This window comes from Aquarana catesbeiana, linkage group LG03 (genome assembly GCF_042186555.1).
Source record: "Aquarana catesbeiana isolate 2022-GZ linkage group LG03, ASM4218655v1, whole genome shotgun sequence".
NCBI lineage: Eukaryota > Metazoa > Chordata > Amphibia > Anura > Ranidae > Aquarana > Aquarana catesbeiana.
The window spans coordinates 121,876,575-121,897,489 of NC_133326.1; the positions used below are offsets into that span (position 1 = coordinate 121,876,575).

A 20,915-nucleotide genomic window follows, 5' to 3' on the forward strand; every position below is an offset into this window, starting at 1 on the left:
TGTGAGTGTCGTTCCGCTTAGAGAGTACCAGTGGTGCTGTAACTAAGAGGAAACTGGGACATGGAGAGGACAAGTACATCTTGGGCACTTCTTTTAATAATTGGGTGGCACAGTGGTGTAGTAGATAGCACTTTCGCCTAGCCTAAGAAGCCTTGCCTAAGAAGGGTCGCTGGTTCGAATCCCAACCACGACACTACCTGCCTGGATTTTGCATGTTCTGCGTGGGTTTCCTCTGGGTACTCCGGTTTCCTCCCACACTCCAAAAGACATGCTGGTAGGTTAATTGGATCCTGTCTAAATTGTCCCTAGTATGTGTGTTAGGGACCTTAGTCCCTAGAACGTGAGTTAGGGACCTTAGATTGTAAGCTCCTTGAGGGTTAGGGATTGATGTGAATGTACAATGTATATGTAAAGCACTGTGTAAATTGACAGTGCTATATAAGTAAGTAACTGAAATAAATAAAAATAAATAAAGGAGTGGGGGAGGTACTTAAAAATAAAAAAGGACTTGGATTTCTACTTTAAAACCTATGTCTGGTTTTCATTGTTGTCTGCATCCCCATGATGGCGATGTCTCCTTACGTCCTATCCCAGTGGAAGGGGTAGGAGGAAATGTCTTCAACATGGACAAATCCAGTGAAAAAAGATCTAGGAGGCCCATACACACAAACAGAAAATCATACGAAAAATACTGCTTTTTCGAAGCGATCACGACAGTTCATCAGATAATCTCATCGTGTGTACCAGGCATTACCCATCGCAAGCTATCAAAATATAAATAAGTGAAAAAAAAGTTTGGGCTGGAGTAAGACTAAGTGCAGTCAGCACTGGGCTAAGAACTATGTTACACTAAGGAAGGCTTTTTAAAGGCAGACTACAGTTTATTTTTAAAATGACCATCTATAAAAAGAGTCCACTGTGTGCAAGAAAATTTCTATCCCTAGGTTCACGCATTTTTACAGCAATTTTACTGCATTTTTGCTGCAATTTTGTACAGGTCACCAATGTAAAAAGCAGAAAAACGCCTGAAATCTGCCCCAAAGAAGCTCATGTTCTTTTTTGAGCTTAAGGCGTTTTTCAGGCGTTTTTCTTCAGGTGACAAAACGCTCAGATGTGAACAGGTGCCATTGAAATGAATGGGATTGTGCTTGTTGGGCGTTTTTCAGGCGGTTTACGAGCTGAAAACACTCAGGTATGAATGCAGCCTCAGTCTCCCTCAAAAATGAAAAGTCAGCAGCTACAAATACTATAGCTGCTGACTTTTAATATAAGGACACTTACCTGTCCAGGGGTCCAGAGCTGTCCTCATCCAGTCCCACAGTCTTCTAGGACCTGTGTGGGACTGGGTGAACTTCTGCTTGCCTCGCGGAGGTGGAAGCAGTTACCTGTCAAAACCAGGTACCATCTCCCCCTCCCAAAAAACTAAATTCCAAATGTTAAGAGGGTGGGAGGAGGAGGCAAACAAGTGGAAGGTCTCCTTTTGGGTGAAGTTTTGCTTTGAGGTCTGATGAAGGTCCTGAAATGTTTATTTATATGCCTGGAAATGCTTTATATGGATGTAATTTAACTGTACATGCTCTTTAACTCTTTTATGCCAGATTTTTTTCCTGTACAAGTAAAATAAAGCAATTAATGAACGCTCAATTTCATTCTGACAGGAAGTCACAACTTGATCAATAGATTAGAATAAATCATTTAAAAACTACTTGGCTTCAAAACACTCCTCATCTGTAGCATGCATATAGCAAACATTCCTAAACTCTACAGAGTATTATAGAATGTAAATGATCTCCCTTCCCAAATCGGCTAGAGTCATCTGTTTGCCATAAAGAATATCTTTATCTCCCGCAGTAATTTGAACTATTCACCCAATGCTGCTAACAAAGCTGGCATGCAGTCATGTCAAATAAGCAGTTATGGAAAATTCAAAGACAATTTGTATACATTTCACTCTCCAGGAACAGCATGGGAGAAATGCTAGCTTGTGGATCCAGGATGTACCTACCTTCTACAGGCTTGGTAATTATGCCAGTCACTCCACCCACAACACCCTGAAAGAAATGGTAAAAGAGAAACAAATTAGTTACAAAGACAGTCACGTTACAATTATATTGTAGATATAAGAATTTAAATGTAAAGAGCTTGATAGTGTCTAATAAAGTCTTGACGTTCTCTGGAATCAAATATATATTTCTTCTCAGGAAAGATGACTGCATGCCAAACACTGGTTGGCATCTTTCAATCATTCTTTCATTTTTCAGATATGGGGTGTTTAAAGCCAAACTCTGGGATCAAAGATAAGAAAGCGGAACTCCTGTAACTGCAAAATCTGCAAGTAGATTACTACAATAATATAGAAAAATACTATATTTATAGATGTGATTTACCACCTTAAAGCTAATGATACCGCTTACTACAATTTCCAGGAGCTAAGGCTACAACCATGTAACAGATATAGGTTTGGCCACAGTATGGGGAGGCAACTAGCATTACGGTAGGGATGTCAATGCAATAAGGGCAGACATGAAGGAGCACTTAACTAAATTTGCTCAGAACAGAGTATGCTGCCTTTCAAAAGAAACATACTTACAAGTAAGCATCCCAATAAAAATAGTTTTTCCACTGAACCCCGACTTCAGATTTACAGATAGAAGTTTTATAAGCACAACATTTCAGTTTCTGTTTCCTAAGGAGCAGGAGAATTCTGGGAAAGTTTTCAGCTTCTCTGCATCAAAACTAAGATGCAGTGCAATATTGAGAGTAGACCAACTTGTAGTGATATGGGAACAGGGGGTCCCCAAACATCAAGTGTGTCACAAAATTCCATTGTTGTAAATATGCATGACTGGTAACACTAGGCCCCACTGCCTGCTTTTGTACATTTATAAAGGTTAGATTGCATGGATACAAAATAAAAAAAAAATCTGATAAAACACTTTCAATGTGGGTTTCAGTTTCAGTGTCTCAAATATACCTAGGAAAAGGTGTCTGGCTAGATGAATGCAACTTCTTGTATAACTAAAAAATATATTCTAAATGGAAAAAAATACAGCTGTACACACTTAATGTAACATACTGTAGATTTGGGTATAAGCTTTGTTTGTGGACATAAAAGGATTAGAGTGCTGTATGACAGTGGCTACTCCTGCTTTAATAACCAAATCCTCAAGAGGGCACTACTGTTACATAAATAAAAACAGTCACTACAGAACAATAAAAGGATCTTCTATAACACTTTCTCAAACTTTTCAACACAGAGGAACCCTTTAAATAACTTTACAGTTTTAGGGAGCCCCTGCTAAAAATGACTTAATCTAGAGCTCAGGATACATTAGTGTGATGGTCAGTGGGAAGAATTACCCTGTTACAGATAGCTAAAAAGATCAATGGTGTCAGTGGGAACTTATCTGAGAGGAAGAAATTGTTCATTGCTCAAGGAACCCCTAGCAACCTCTGGAGGAACCCTAAGGTTCCACGGAACCCTGGTTAAGAAACCCTGTTTTACAATATGCCCTTTTAAATGTTCACAACATTGCCTATAAGCCAGTAACAGAAAACAAAATTATTCATAGCATTTACAAATGAATGCATACAAATGTAACTCACTGTCAGGGGAGGAAGGCATGATTGTAGTGGATACAGATAAAAAAAAATACATTAGGAATAAAATGACCCCACAATTCCTGTGTGCTATTGACTTAAGAGCAGATTCAGCGTGTCATAGATTGGGCAGTTATGGCCTTCTCCAAAGCTTCAGAGCTATTGGGGGAGGTCGTGGGCACACTTAATGGTATTTTGGGTGTTGATCTTGTATGTTTATTGGGCTATATTGACTCTTCAGTCTATGAGCCACCAAAGTGGATTACCGTTATACATGTGCTGTTTGTGGCATGAAGACAAATTGCCCTGAAGTGAACCTCCCCACATTCCCCCACCATATCCGACTGAATCTTTGATCTTAATAAGTGCATTTTCAACAAGAGAGATACCTTTATTTCTTAGAACATTTGGCTTAATTTGGTCACCGTGGCTAGCCCATATGATTTCATAAATGAGTTAGGCTACTGGCCATGTTAGTAACAGCAGTATTTCTTAGGTAATTAAAAGTAGTCCCCCTTAGGCAATGTTGGATGTTTGTTGAGTGTCATAATGGTTTTTTTCCCCCTTTTATTATATGGTACCGTTGTGCTCATAAGTTTACATACCCTGGCAGAATTTATGATTTCTTGGCCATTTTTCAGAGAATATGAATGCACAAAAACATTTCTTTCATTCATGGTTAGTGTTTGGCTGAAGCCATTTATTATCATTCAACTGTGTTTACTCTTTTTAAATCATAATCACAACAGAAACAACCCAAATTACCCTAATAAAAAGTTTACATACCCTGGTGATTTTGGCCTGACAACATGCACGCAAGTTGACACAAAGGGGTTTTGAATGGCTATTAAAGGTAACCATCCTCACCTGTGATCTGTTTGCTTTTAATTAGTGTGTGTGTGTGTGTGTGTGTGTGTGTGTGTGTGTGTGTGTGTGTGTGTGTGTATAAAAGGTCAATAAGTTTCTGGACTCCTGACAGACCCTTCCATCTTTCATCCAATGCTCCACTGACGTTTCTGGATTCTGAGTCATGGGGAAAGCAAAAGAATTGCCAAAGGATCTGCGGGAAAAAGTAGTTGAACTGTATAAAACAGGAAAGGGATATAAAAAGATATCCAAGGAATTGAGAATGCCAATCAGCAGTGTTCAAACTCTAATCAAGAAGTGGAAAATTAGGGGTTCTGTTGAAACCAAACCACGGTCAGGTAGACCAACTAAAATTTCAGCCACGGGGGGCGTGTCCAAGATGGCGACGGTGCAGGACGCATAGTCGAGGAGCTCTGCAGCCATCGCGGGAAATTAATCCTTTTAACATATACTGGCCATCTCCAGACTCATCTGAGGTGCTTCCCGCTCCCCCCCTGCTGATGCGGACATGAAACCGGCGCCGCCTGGATCAGCACAAGCAGAGCAATACTCGAAGCAGTTCGGGCAGAGCGGCCGCACGTGTGGAGGTATAGACCGATATGGAGACCCAGACGGAGAATCCGGACCCGGCCCTCACTGAACAGAGTAACTTTGCCGCCTTGATGCAGGCCATAACGGGATGCCAATCCACCTTATCCACACTTGCAACGAAGATTGACACTGTGCAGCTGGACATAGGTCTCATTAGGCAAGACTTTGAGAAGGTGAGACAGCGGGTGACTGAGGTGGAATGTCGGGTGGGGGAGGCAGAAGATACGATTAGGGATCACTCGGCTTCTCTGCACACTCTGCAAGTAAGAGTTAAGCACCTGGAAGCGAGAGCCGAGGATTCCGAAAATCGTAACCGACGCAATAACCTGAGGATCATAGGACTCCCTGAGGGGTCGGAGGACTCTGATACCACCAACTACACAGAGAAACTCCTCCGCACGCTGTTTCCCCAGGCAAACTTCTCACCTCAATTTGTCATTGAGAGGGCTCACCGGATGCCACCGAATCGCGGCCCACCCGGAACCCTGCCTCGCACATTTATTTTCCGACTGCTTAATTACAAGGACCGGGATCTGGTACTACGTGAGGCACGCAAGATGGCTGAAATCCGGCACGAGGCGGCCCGCCTGATGTTTTTTCCAGACTTCACCATCAACACCCAGAAGCAGAGGAAGTCCTTCGATCAGGTGAAGCAGGCTATGAGAGCTCAGGGAATACGTTACAGTATGCTGTTCCCCGCCCGACTTCGGGTGCAGGATGGTGAGAGTGTCCGGTTCTTTACCTCCCCGGAGGAGGCCTCGTGCTGGCTCAATACTCTGCCCAAACACTAGTTATGTGATTCTCCCTTCTGCTGCTGGGCCGCTTTGTGTCCCTAATTCACAGCCCGGAATGACGACATAGTGCCATGGAGCCCCCTTTACTATTAGATATTCCCCCCGAGTGGCTCTCATGCTCTGTTGACACTGTAAAGGGGGGTAAATAAGCATGCTGCTGGATGTGGACATCACAAAGAGAATATACCCCTCAAGTTGATCCTTACATATCCACTAAAAAGGGTACTGGACCTTTGCTGTCCGGATTGTTGATTCCCCAAGTTTGTTGTGGAACATATGGGCTGTTTATGCCCCTGAATATCCTATATACCTGGCCTGGGCAACCAGGGTGGGAATGGATCGCTGTGACCACTCACAAAGGGGCTGCTAACCGCAGTGCGCATTGTTTGTCTGGCTGACTGTCCTCTGCCCTATGGATCGCGGGCAAAGCATATCTACTCTGCTCTGTTTGGGACTGTTTCGGGGGGGGAGGGGGGTGAGGGGGGGAACGAACTTCAACTATTGTGCCTTTACCAAGTTTGTGCCCCTGGTACCAACCAGGAGAAACCACGTTTATCCCCGCTGATGGCGGCATCTTCCTCAGACTGGAAATTCTGTGCATTAAGTAGTTCTTACCTACTTCTAGTCATCTAGTTCATGACTCCGTGAGGTCAATGACCTTTTTTGGTTTTGGGAAACAGGCATGCCCAGGTTCGGGGGGCGCGGGGTGGGGGGGGGGTGTTCGTTGGGGAAGGGAAAGTTATACCAGTTACACACAGAAGTGTTTTATTGTGCACCGCACAAATATAAGTATTTTGATGCTAATGTATGTAATGTATCATGAGGGACTGCAGGAGGCGGGCTTCGTCATCTTCCCGAGGGGTTCAGGTGAACTCCCCTATTTGAAGGCTACTAGAATATGTTCTGACTCCCTATGGCCCCCATAAAATTAATCTCTTGGAACGTCCGGGGCATGAACTCCCGAACAAAGCGTTCATTAATTTTCAATTTTCTTAAATCATACTCCCCTGATATTTGTATTTTGCAGGAGACCCACCTCATCGGAGGTCGGGTTCTGAGCCTCAAAAAACTGTGGGTGGGTCACTACTACCACGCCACCTTCTCATCCTACGCCACGGGAGTCAGCATATTAGTACGCAAAGCCCTGCCTTTCGTGTTGCTGGATCTGCACCTGGACCCTGAAGGTAGATTTGTAGTTTTGCATGCAGCTATTGCTAATGTACCCATGATAATCGTGGGATTGTATATACCTCCACCAGCATCAATGGTGGCTCTCCACAAGATTACCACCCTTGTTGCACGTTATCCTACTGACAGTGTGGTCTTGGCCGGGGATTTCAACATGACACCTTGCCCAAATTGGGATAAGCTGACGCCTGATGCGGTCAAGGAATCCCCTCTGTCCAGATGGGCTGAGACATTTGCATTCAAGGACGTATGGCGCTGGAAGAATCCCCTGCTGAGATCCTACACCTGTCAGTCGGCCTCCTATAGGGCTATGTCCCGCATTGACCTGATATATGCCACCACCAGCGCCCTTAACATGGTCCAGTCCCACCCGACGCCAAAATGGGGCAGCCTTGCTCCAGGCTGAGCGAAGGGCATCTGATTTAGAAACTCAATACACCAACAATAGAGATGAGGTACTTAGAGCAGACTTACAGTGTGCAGTGCGTGAGGTGACACTCCTTAAAGTAGCGGCCACCAAAACACAGCTACTGCATCAATCTCAACAAATATTCGAGCAGGGTGAGCGGACGGGAAGACTCCTGGCGTGGCTCTCTAGGGAGCAATCGGTGACGACCTCAGTGGCAAATATCAAAGATGCGTCCGGGCGGCTGCATTCCAACCCCAGGGACATAAATGCATGTTTTGCCTCGTTCTATGAGGATCTATACACATCTAAAGTGCAGTACTCTATGCATATGTTGAGGCTATTCAACTGCCCACCCTCTCGGAGGAGGCCCGCGGGAGGCTTGATGCTCCGCTCACCCTTAAGGAACTCCAAAATGCCATCAATTCCCTACAATCTGGGAAAACTCCAGGGGACGATGGACTTTCAGTGGAATTCTATAAGACGCATATGGAGACTATAGCTGTTAGGCTGCAGGAGGTCTTATCTGCCTCCTTTGAATTAAACTCGTTGCCCCCCTCTATGTCCAGAGCTGTGATAGTGGTGATACCCAAGGCTGGTAAAGACCCTGAACTTTGCTCCTCGTATAGGCCTATATCGCTCCTAAACATGGACGCAAAGATACTTGCAAAGGTATTAGCCACCAGGCTCAACTCAGGGATCCTATCATTAATACATGGAGACCAGACTGGTTTCATGCCGGGCAAAGGTACCGATATTAACTTGCGGAGACTTTACACTATTCTGGCGAGCACAAATGCTGAGAGGGAGGCGGGTGTGGTGGCTTCCCTGGATGCCGAGAAAGCCTTTGACTCGGTGGAGTGGGAATATCTATGGCTAATCCTGCATAAGTTTGGTATAGGGCCCAATTTCATACATTGGATCCGGTTGCTGTACTCCGGCCCTTCGGCTAGGATACGTACGGGCGGGATTCTGTCGCCCTCTATTCCCCTCCACCGAGGCACCAGGCAGGGCTGCCCGCTGTCGCCGGCTTTGTTTGCTCTTGCGATTGAGCCGCTGGCGGAATCTCTAAGAAGGTCCCCTGAGGTGGGAGGCATTTCATTCCCGCCCCTTGTTGAAAAGGTTTCCCTCTACGCGGATGATATGCTGCTATATCTTCGCGACTCTCAACAATCGCTTAGAGCGGCCTTATCCATTATTGACAGATTCGGAACATTCTCGGGAATCAGGGTGAATTGGGAGAAATCTCTTCTATTCCCCTTGACAGATGCCCCAATATTGACGGACCCCCCTCTTCCCCTTAAAAAAGTGACCAAATTTAAATATCTAGGCATACAGATTCAATCTGACCTACAAAGTTATTTAGCCGACAACGTCTATCCTATTCTAAATCAACTCATCCAGCGTTGCGCGGTGTGGAAGACACTGCCGTTAACCCCAGTGGGGAGAATAAATCTGCTTAAGATGTCCTTCCTCCCAAAATTTCTGTACGCTTTTCGCCACACCCCGGTTCCCATTCCAAACTCATTCATCCTCAAGTTAGATCAAGCTATCACCTCTTTTGTATGGGCTGGGGCAACACCCAGAGTAGCAAAACATAAGTTGCAACTATCGCTTACAGAGGGAGGCCTTTCCCTACCAAATTTTAAAAAATATTATTGGGCGGCGATACTTGTCACCGTCCGTTGGTGGTTTGCTCAGAACAAAAATAACCCAGCGGTTAACCTGGAGGCTGCAATCTTAGGCTCCTACTCGGAACTTAGTAACTTGGTCTACAGAGGCCCGAAATACAGCCCACAAGTCACCACGCCCATGAAAACGACGGTAAAAATATGGCAGCAGATCTCCACATATCTTGCCAGTGACGGTACTATCTCCCCGCATACCCCACTGTGGGGTAACCCAACAATGCCGCACCTCCAATCTGTTCCAGATCCTCAGGTCTGGGCCAGGTACGAGGTCCGAACATTGAGACATATATTCAGGGAGGGTCACACTCTCTCCTTCGCGGAACTTAAAACTAGACACAACCTACCCCCATGGATGTTTTTTCGCTTCCTTCAACTAAGACACGCGGTTAAAGCGCAGTTCCCACATGGGATAGAGCTGTCTACCCACTCGGTGGAATCCCTCCTGATGACCGATCAATTAGATCGAACGTTATCTTCCATATATCTCAGACTTACATGCAAAGATATCTCCAAAATGCTCCCCCTATTTCATAAATGGCAAATGGATATACCGGCTCTGACCGAGGAAGACTGGTCAGAAGGTCTGCAGCAATGTATCCCTTTTATGATTTCAGCAAGGGACAGATTTGTCCAACTGAAGTTTCTTCATAGAGTGTACTATACCCCACAAAGATTGTCTAGAATTTATCCAGGGCTTGATGACAGGTGCACCAAATGCCGACAGTCAGTGGGGACTTTTTTTCACGTAATGTGGGCATGTCCGGTCCTCCAGGCCTACTGGCGTGAAGCAGTGTCGGATGTGAATTGTGTGGCGGGGTTACAACTACAGGTAGACCCAATGGTGTTCCTCTTGGGCATCACGGATAATTTGACAGCGGGCAAGCATACCAAACTTTTTGTGTTCTATGCAGCCTACTATGCTAGGAAGGAAATTCTACTACGCTGGAAAAGGTCTGACCCCCCTACCGTTGAGGCATGGAGGGCACAGATAAATGCAGTACTGCCGATATACAACTTACCTACATGGGCAGAAACTGTCCCAAGAAGTTTGACAAAATCTGGGTGGCCTGGGTAGCAGATCGGCACCTGGTGGTGTGAGTATGCCAATGGGATGGGATTTGAGAGGCAGATTAGTTGAAGATGGATGGTGGAATTACTACTCTCTGAATTCAAAGGCACCAAGACACACTTATGTCGACACGACTGGGACCGGGCGAGCCTCCCCGAATTTCCGCTCTGACTGTCTTCTTGTCATCCCTTCTCCATCTCTCCACCTCTTTTACCCCTATAATATGGGCGGTCGCCCTCTGGGCAATCCTCTTGCCCCCTCCCCCCTTCTTGCTTATGTCCCTCCACCTCTTCTCCTACTTCCCCCCTTGTCCCTCTCGGTGATCTTCCTCGCATTCCTTTCAGCTCCTCAAGTCTTCCTTGTCTTTCTGGCTCCTCTCCCCCCCCCCCCCCTTACTACTGCAATGTTCCTAAGTCAGGAAGAGTCTCACGGAGACCAGACTCGCCATATGCAATGACACAATAAGCGGAAAAATAGATATCATACTCAAAGTAGGTGAGAAAGGGTTTTATCTTCTCTGTTAGCAATAATGTCTACTAACGAATGTGATAAGTGCATGGCCTTAAGCCCAGTTATAACCCTACACTGAACTTTGTATTATCTTGAACTGTGGTAACTATTCGCAGATGCTTCTTGTAAAATGATATGTTACTACATCCAATTGTAAAGTGCAACATACTCAATAAACATTTTCTGTGTTAAAAAAAAAAAAATTTCAGCCACAACTGCCAGGAAAATTGTTCGGGATGCAAAGAAAAACCCACAAATAATTTCAGGTGCAATACAGGACTCTCTGAAAACATGTGGTGTGGCTGTTTCAAGATGCACTTGAAGAAAGATGGGCTACATGGGTCGAGTTGCCAGAAGAAAACCATTACAAATGCTGCAAAGTATCCCACTTACAACATGCCAAACAGCTCAGAGAAGAGCCTCAAACCTTCTGGCACAAAGTCATTTGGAGTTATGAGACCAAAATTGAGCTTTTTTGGCCACAACTACTAATACTGGAGGAACATTTGTATTCATCAGCCAGGAAGCTGTCCATGGGACTTACTTGGACATGCCAACATTACAATGATCCAGAACACAAGGCCAAGCCGACCTGTCATTGGCTACAGCAGAATAAAGTGAAGGTTCTGGAGTGGCCATCTCAGTCTCCTGACCTCAATATGATTGAGCCACTCTGGGGAGATCTCAAATGTGCAGTTCATGCAAGACTACCCAAGAATTTACAGGAACTGGAGGCTTTTTGCCAAGAGGAATGGGTAAGCTTTACCATCTGAGAAAATAAAGAGCCTCATCCACAAATACCTCAAAACACTTCAAGCTGTCATTGATGTTAAAGGGGGCAATACACGGTATTAAAGTGGTTGTACACCCTATACAACCACTTTTACCTACAGGTAAGCCTATATTAAGCTTACCTGTAGGTGCTGGAAATATCTCCTAAACCTCCACGGTTTAGGAGATATTTACAATAAAGCTGCGCGCCGATGTCTATGGCTCATGCGCACTTTAGGAAGGGCAGATCGTGCCGTTTCTTGAGGGGTCATGCCGTGACGCCGCACAACTCTGGCCAGTCACAGAGCCGGAGTTCGCGACCCCGGTAGGAAGAGGAGTGAAGATGGACGCTCGATGCTAGTGGGGACAGTGGTGACATTGCAGGCTTTAGTTTCAGGTAAGTGACACATAATGGGCTACTATGCAATGCATAGTAGCCCATTATGCTTTACCTTTGCAGGGAAATAAAGAGGAAGTAAAACCCATCAGGGTTTACTTCCTCTTTAAGAACTGGGGTATGTAAACTTTTGATCAGGGTCATTTGGGTAGTTTCTGTTGTGATTATGATTTAAAAAGAGTGAACACAGTTGATTGAAAATACATTGCTTCAGCCAAAAACTAACCATGAGTGAAAGAAAAGTTTTTGTGTTATCATTCATATTCTCTGAAAAATGGCCAAGAAATCAAATTCTGCCAGGGTATGTAAACTTATGAGCACAACTCTTGCTTTGCTATGGTTTTTTGTGATAGGTTTTGTTTGCTTTCATTGAATACGTTTATGTGTTCTTTGTAAAAAATTTTAAATTGATGAAAAAAAAGGCATAAAATGAAGGCTGGGAGTAATAGAGAAAAACAGTAATTCTGATTTCTGTGGTTGCGTTAATCTGAGATGCCACCAAAACCTGTACATATTTTGGCATTTGTTAAAAATGTACAGTTTATGAACATCTGCTCATAGCATGAATAGCTATCTACACACGTTACAAGTTATATTAAAATGCTAACTAAAGCCAAACGAGGAATATGATTAAATGGGTCTATTACCATTATTTTGTTATGGCAAGTCAACAAAATCCTTTCAAGGGTTTTTAAACGTTTAGCAGTGAAATCACTAAAAGGTCTAACATTCAAATTAGCATTTTCCTACAAATATTTCTATTACTGTACTGTCAACAGGTAGGTGTCCTGAGCCAGCCCATGTGAACTTTAAACAATGTAATATGTTCATTGTATTACAGGCACTTCTAGCTGTCTAAATACCATCTCTTAATTCTAAAGAACTCTGGGGTCCCTGAATAACACTGTGCTCTAATGCAAAAACAGCAACCAGCCTTCCATGGTTGCTGGCTCTGGCCCGCCCATCCAGGCAAGAATGGACTAGGTTAGGGGGTCAGAACTAAAAAGATATGTTGGGCTGATCACGCTTAAAGCAGATAACTTCACAGTTTAGATATAGACCAGAAGGGGATCCACAGTAAGTGACACACGCTGGACATTATACAGCTCCTTGCACACAATCTAGACCTGCAATCATAGCGTCTGTCAGAGGGAAGTCTTCCATCCCCAACTTCCTCTGCAGCTCTGAAATTTCATGTGAATGATTTCCAGCAACTGCAAAGGAGACTGCTAATGGAACATGCAACACTTTATAAACATGAGGGCAGACAGTACACAGTTACAATACAATTTGATACAGTAGGAATCAGAGCTCTGATCGTTAGAGCTTGCAATCTAAGAATGGGTATGTCACAATAAACCATGTCCTTTAGGAACACCCACCTTTTACCATACCCCACACCATATACCCCCTAGACAAATGTTCCCACTTCTCCTCTGCTCTCATGCTCCATTAGTCTGCGTTCTCATGACAGAAGAGTGCTACCTACTCTCAATAGAACCGGTTCACACATCTCTGGGGTGGCCGCGGAGCGCACTGCAGAAGGGTCCTATGCAAAAACTCAAACCTGACTCGCCCCTGAAACGGTGAACAGGCAGGCACAGGACCCCCTGCTGCTCTGTAAATATTGTGAACCCAGCCTTACTGTCATCACTGTGATGAGCAACCACATTAGCAAACAGTGAGACACCAACGGTAGACCTGAGCCAGAAAACACAGAAGTTGGTTACTGTTTGCAGATTAGAGCGCATTGCTATTTTGTGATTCCAGGGCTCCACCAGATCTTTGCTTTACAGTGGTGCTCAGAGTTCAACCTTCAAAATAAAGTATGATGATGTTTTTTTCTTTTTTTTTTTTTGCCACTTCAGCGAAGTGTTATGTGGGAGATATAGTTTCAACTTTGCAGTTCAATCTCATCCCTTTACATATTCACATCATTGTGGCATTATCATTCTTTATTGACCGTTTATTCAGAGATATAGTAGAAACAGGAGGTACATATAATTCCCTAGAAATTAGATATCCCCAATAATTCTCCTAAACCAACCCCCCCACCACTACCCCTGAATCCCCCATCCATCCCCCCTGTCCTAACCCCCAACTCCCCCCCCTATTGTCATGGCTTCTACCTGTTCCAATTCTCATCCTTCTCGTTTACTCTAATTAATGTGAATCATCTAGTTTATATTCACGGTAAGGCGCCAAGCTATATTTCCCACACCTCAGCCGCCTGGGGTGAGAACTTGTATTTTACCCAATCCCTCCATGTCTCTTCAAAGGCTTCAAAGGCTTCCATATCTAACCCTTCACTAAACCTCAAATATGTCAAGCAGTGAATTTCGCTTATCTTGTCGAACCACTCCCGCAATGTAGGTCTCCTTTTGTCCAGCCAATATCTAGGAATGAGGCTTTTCGCGGCATTAAGGAGGTGTGGTAACAGTGATTTCAGGTACCTCTTCGTGGGCATTTTACTCCCGTGATGTAGGCACACCCACGGGACATCTGGGATATCCATACTAGTGATCTTAGTAATCTTAGTAAGTTCTCCTTATCTCCTCCCAATATTTTTTGATTTCCAGACACTGCCACCAGATGTGCGCCATTGTGCCGATGTTCCTGCAGCCCCTCCAGCACAATTACGATGATTCTTTCTGGATTCTGTGTGCTCTATCCGGGGTGATGTACATTCTCGCAAGGATCTTATAATTCATCTCAGATAACTTATAGCCCACCGAGGTAGCATTCACTCTCTTCAAAATCAGCCTCGCCTCCCTTTCACTGACCCTGATGTCCAATTCCTCCTGCCACTTCTCAAGATATGGCGGATACACCACCTCTTCTGCTTCGTTCAATATCTTATAGATCTTAGAGACACCTCCCCTCCCTTTTTTCTCCATAAATATTTTCTCCAAAAAAGTAATCCCTCCATCGACCTGATTGGCTGCGGGAGTGTATCAACAAAATGCTTCAACTGCTTATACTTCCATAAATCTATGATAAACATTTCATCTTTGTCTTTTAGCTCCTGGTATGTACACAGCTTGCCCTGTCTCATGATGTCTTTTAGTTGGGCATCTTCTTTCAAGATCCACCTCCCAAACAGATCTCTCCCGGGTGAAAAATAATCTGTGTCCTTAAGCGGGATCAACAGTGAATTATATCCCCAGTGCTCCCTTTCGTGCAGTTTGTCCCACATATTTAGTGCGTGTTTAGTGATGTCAATTATTTCCGTGCTCAGATTTCTATACTGTGGTGGAATCCACACCATCTTACCCAACTCTACTTTGCTCATTTTGTTCTCTATTTTCACCCATTGTTGTTCTTTATTATTTTTTACCCAATCTAGAATACGTGATAAGGCTATTGCCTCACAGCATTTTTTAATGTCAGGTGCCCCCCCCCCCTTCCTCTTATCGATGGTTAATTGTGTAAACTTTATTCGGGGTTTTTTCCCCCTCCATATAAACTTGAGAAACATAGTGTGCAATCTGCTAAAATAACACTGCAGGATTAGGATTGGGAGCATTTGCATTTTGTAAATGATTTTTGGCAGGATTGTCATCTTGAATAGGTTAATTCTACCTCCCCATGAAAGTTGGTAACATGGGAGTCTATGGAGGTCGGTCTTGATCTCATTGAGGAGTGATATAAAATTAGCTTGGAGCAATGACTATTTAGATGTAGTAATTTTAACTCCTAGGTAGTTAAGCTCATTTATCCATCTGAATGGAAAACTCTTTTGATATGTATTTTCCCCTTCTTTACCTTTCACTATGTCCAAGATTTCAGACTTAGTTGGGTTGACCCGTAAGTTGGACATTCTACCATAGGCTTTAATGGTCTCTATCAGGTTCGGAAGAGTAATCCTCGGATGGGTGACATAAAATAATATATCGTCCGCGAAGGCGGCAATTTTATACTCTTCGTCCCCTATTTTTACCCCGCTGGTGTCCGGATTGAGCTTTATCTTCGCAAGAAGGGGATCCAAAGCCAGCACAAACAGCAGTGGGGAAAGCGGACACCCCTGTCTGGTGCCGTTATACATTTTAAATGGTTCAGATAGAGTTCCATTCGTCTTCACTCTCGCTGTGGGGTGTGTATATAAGGCCTTGATCCAACTAAGCATTCTATTACCCAGTCCAATCTCCTCCAAAGTGTCCCACATGAAGCCCCAGTCTACCCTTTCGAAGGCTTTTTCAGCATCAATCGACAGGAGTAGACCTGGGGCTCCGCACTCTTATTTTCTGGACCACCATTAATGTCTTAATACTATTATCTCTCCATTCTCTCCCTGGCACGAAGCCCACTTGATCAGGGTGGATAATCTCATTATCTGTTTCAGCCTGTCGGCTAGGATCTTGGCGAATAATTTCGTGTCGACGTTTAGGAGCGCAATGGGCCTGTAGCTGGAGCATAACGTACTGTCCTTTCCTTCTTTCCAAATGATAGCGATGTTAGCTTCTAGTACTTCTTTCCTCATCTCTCAGTTTTCCCCTATCCCGTTCATGTATGAACACATTATAGGTATCAGTAAGTCTTGAAATTTTTTGTAGTAGAGAATGGTCAGCCCGTCTGGCCCTGGACTTTTACCGGTTGGGGTATCCTGAAGCGCTTTCTTGAGCTCCTGTTCAGTTACTGGGGCATCTAAAATAGTTTTGTCGCTTTCCGCTATTTTAGGTAAACGTGCGTTTTTTAAAAAGTTTTGGATGTCCTCTCTTTTACTTCTGTTGGCCTCGTGTGTGTTGTTTGTGTTTATTGCGTATAACTCTCCATAGAATTCTTGGAAAGCTCTCAAACATCACACGTTCTATATCTGATTTCCCCTGACTTCTTTTGACTTATTATGACTAGTCCTTATTTTTTCAATATAATTGGTCTTTTTCTTTTTTTTCAAGGCCCTGGCTAGTAGTTTACCCGGTTTATTACCGTTAATATATCTGTCTTTTTTCACTAGATTAAAAGGCTTACGCGTTTCGTATTCAGTTAAAGCCCTCATCTCTTCTCTTCTCCTATGTAGGCTTACCAGCACCTCTCCCGATGTTTTAGGTTGCTGTTCTAGTTCTTGGATTTCTTTTGACAATACATTCTTTTCTTTTTCCAGTCTCTTTTTTCTTTCAGATCCTATCATCATTAATATGCCCCTAATATATGCTTTATGAGCCTCCCAGACTATGGCCTCAGTAATCTCCCCGGGCACATTTATTTTAAAGTACAGGTCTAATTCTTCTTTGATCCTCTTTGTGATTTCTTTATCTTGGAGAAGATCCTCATTCAATCTCCAGCCTACACCCCGTGTACGAGGTTCACCTACTCTTATCTGTAGACTCACCAGTGCATGATCGGAAAATGTCATGTTACCGATGGCCGCATCAGTGACCACCTCCAATAACCGGTGTTCCACCAAAAAGAAGTCTAGTCTCAAGTACGTCGCATGTATGGGGGAATAGAATGTGTAATCTCTTGTATTGCCATGTTGCATCCTCCAAACGTCTACAAGCTGGAGCAGTTTCTTTTTATTAACCCAGACACCCCCTGTCCCCCGCACATGGGACGTACAGTCTCTCACGCGATCCAGGCATAGATTGAAATCCCCTGCTATAATGGCCCCCCCCTCTTGAATTCTTCAAATTTGGCCAGGGCGCCCATTACATATCTAAATGTGTTCTTATTTGGCCCATATATATTTGCCAGTGAGCATTCTGAGCCATTTATTTTACCTCTCAAAAAGAGAAATCGATCTTCAGGGTCGGTCATTCTCTCTTCTATCTCGAACCTTACCTCCTTGGCAAGTCCTATGGCCACTCCTTTTGCCCCCTTAGTCGGGGAGTCTCCATAAAACCATACTGGGAAGTCTCTAGAGAAGATTTTTTGACACTTGCTAATGCTTAGATGTGTCTCTTGAAGCATTACCAACTCAGCTTTCAGGAATTTCAGTTCGCTGAAGATGTTGGCGCGTTTAATGGGAGAATTCAAGCCTCTCACATTGTAAGAAATACATTTTAAACTAGACATCCTCTCTTACTCTTGTATTTTTGAACCTCTCTAAAGGGTAGAAGCCCATGACCCGATATCCTTGACACAGCCTCCCCCCACCCCCTTCCCTCCCTCCCACACCCCCCCTTCGCCCCATCCGCCCACCCGACCCCCCACAACCTCCCCTCCACCCCCCCAACTTCGACCTCCCCCCTCCCCCCATACAATTGGGGGAAGACGGGTCTTGCTTGGACCCAGAAAACCGTGGCCCCACCAACTCCTCCCGGCCCTCCGGTTGTCCCCCCTAGAGGTTGAGCTCGCAGTAGGCCTGATCAGGTGCCAAAAAAACTCCTCCCGGGATTGGAGATTAACCTGGCCCCTCCATCCCCCCCGCCCCCCCCCCATCAACCACAGAAATATAAAGATGTCTATACTAAGTCCCTATAAGTCTAAGTTGGTTTCGATCTCTGTTCATTTTACTGTAAATATAGGTTTCCATGCGGTGAGTTCCTCTGTAGCCTCTTGGTTGGCTATTCTCTCCCACCAACCCGGGGTCTCCATTAGTGGGATATCTAAACGGTTACAGAATTTTTGCGTTTCTTCCGGGAATCTCAGTACGGCTGTGCGGCTATCTTTGCGACCAATTAGGCAGGCAGGGAAGCCCCAAGAGTATTGTACCTCGTGCGTTTTAAGTACGGCCAGTAGTGGTTTCAGGGTTCTTCTCCTGGTTAGGGTCTCTGCAGCCAGGTCCTGGAAGATTTGCAGGTTTGTTTCCCCGTACTTCAACTGATGATTTTTCCTAAGACTGACTTTGATCTGTTCCTTATCCTGGTAATTATGAAATCGTACTATAACGTCTCGCGGAGCGTCTCCCCCAATTTGCACCGGCTTTCTGATCCTGTGCACTCCTGTGTCCAGTTTTAATTTGAAGCTAGTGTCAGTTGGATTCACCAGGTCTTTAAAGATTACATCCATTTTTTCTTGCAAATTCTCTTTTCCATCTTGCATCTCAGGGAGGCCTCTAATCCGGAGATTTTTCCTTCTTCCACGGTTCTCTTGGTCTTCCAGTCTATACCTTATGTTTCTTTGTTCTATCTGCAGTGCTTCCATCTGAAGCTTCAGATCTTTTATATCGACCCCTTGCTTGTCAACTATGGTTTCTACCTCCTCAACTCTTTTTAAAATATGGTTCATGTTCTCATGTAAGATACCTATCTCACCTTTAATCGATGCTTCAAGTTTTGCGAACATTTCTGCCATCTCTCCCTTTGTGGGGAGTTGATTTTGCTGTTGGGGTTCCGTTGATAATTCTTCCATTGTCTCACTACTGGAGGGTTGTATTTCAGTGTCAGCCAGCTGTCTTCTTGTCCCGATTTTAGATGGGCATTCTGGAGTTTTATTTTTGGCCCCTGTTGCTTTACCCGGGCTTTCCTTGCTGCTGCTGTTAACCATATATTTCCTGATAGTTCCCGGGCTTGCGCTTGTTCTAGGCGGGTTGGCGGTTGCCCCTTTCGTTGATTTACCTCTCATTTTCCCTTCTTCCCTGTCTTCTGTTTCCTCCTCCTCTTGCACCTTCCTCTTCTCTTGAGGAAGTGGAGGCTGGCGAGTAACCAATCCACTGCGCAGGGACTTTGCGATTCCGCACAAAAAAGCTGTATAACAGATTGTTACCTGTCCCCTCTTACTCTGTGGTGTTTACCATTCCCTAGGGGTAACCTGGTATAGCATACTGAAACCCAGATCCTCAACCTGGTATAGCATACTGAAACCCCAGGGATCAATCGATTTTTTGTTGTCCGCTTACAGTCCCATGCGGTATTACAAGGTAGTACCAATTAATTCTCTTCCTTTAATTGTTGCTCCAACGGAGTGTATAGAGTGTATAGGAGTGGCATAAATAAACGGTATTTTGGAATATATGCAGGTCTTAAGGTAAAGTCACTTACCCTTCCGGTCGGTTTTACACAGATCTGTATCTTACCAATTGTGTAGCTCCTGGGGCTCTCTCCTACTCCTTACTGCCTTCTGGTCACACATTGGGCTTCTCTTTACTTACTGATTTGCTGATTTCCTTTGCTTCCTCGTGTGTAGCTAGGTGGCAGTCTCCACGGGTCCGGCCTTAAGTCAGTCCATGCATTTTTTTTTCTTCTTGTAGTGTCAGTAAGGGACCACAGGCTCCAGCTCGCATCAGGGGAGGCTCGGTGAACCCGTGCTTCGGCGGAGCTCTTCACTGCGGAGTCGCTCACTGCTGCAAGTCTGGGCACACCGCTCCCATCGCCTCCACCATCTGCGGCCGTCTCCTGGGATTTCAGCGTCGGTGTCTGGTGTGTGGGCGGTGAGGATCGAGGGCAGCGTGTCAAGGGGGCGGTGGACAGCTACAGCGGGCTATGGGATGGACCGCGAGCTATCCTAAGCGAGCATCACGGAAGGGGGATGCCGGGCATCCCGGGCTCAGCATCGGCGGCTAGATCGCGCCCACATCTGGCTCCTCCCTCTCCTATCACGTTCAGCTTGAGTATGATGATGTTGATCAATATACAATAGCAAAGACACTGGCATATTTATCTACACAGGTAAATGTTCTTTTTTATGATGCCTCTTTTCAGCATGAATCTTTGCTCCTGGATTGTTTTTAGCATGATCATTTGCTTCTGGATTCAGACTCCCTGGCAAAAGATTATTTCAAACTAAATTCCCACCAAGAAAGATTAGATTGTAGTGATAAACTAAAAGCTGTACTACACAAAATAATATGCAGTATAAAAACGTTAATGTTCTAAATATAGAAATGTGGATTTGCGGTTATAAAACCAATGTTTCCCAGCTTAACACAGAAATTAACACTGCAGTACTGCTTTGTGTAATTTCATAAAAATAACCTAAATGCAGAGCCAACCAGCAGTGGGCTTTTGTGGTATTACAGAGTGTATCTCATTGCATTGGAAGTTTTATCAGCTATACAAGGGATCAAAACCTGAAAGATGAGGGTAAACACAGCAGCAAATTTGTAATCCAGTAAAAGATAGCAAAATTAGGTAATTTAGATCTGTAACAGTTT

The 20,915-nt window shown here is 44.5% G+C and overlaps 1 protein-coding gene across 1 annotated transcript in view; it reads right to left on the reverse strand.

The window, feature by feature from the left end:
* VPS13C (vacuolar protein sorting 13 homolog C) overlaps positions 1-20,915 on the reverse strand; it is a 548,274-nt gene that overhangs the window by 58,437 nt on the left and 468,922 nt on the right. The window contains exon 81 of the mRNA XM_073619118.1: positions 2,006-2,051. Within this exon, the coding sequence (XP_073475219.1) occupies positions 2,006-2,051 (46 nt within the window). The remainder of the gene's footprint in view (positions 1-2,005; positions 2,052-20,915) is intronic.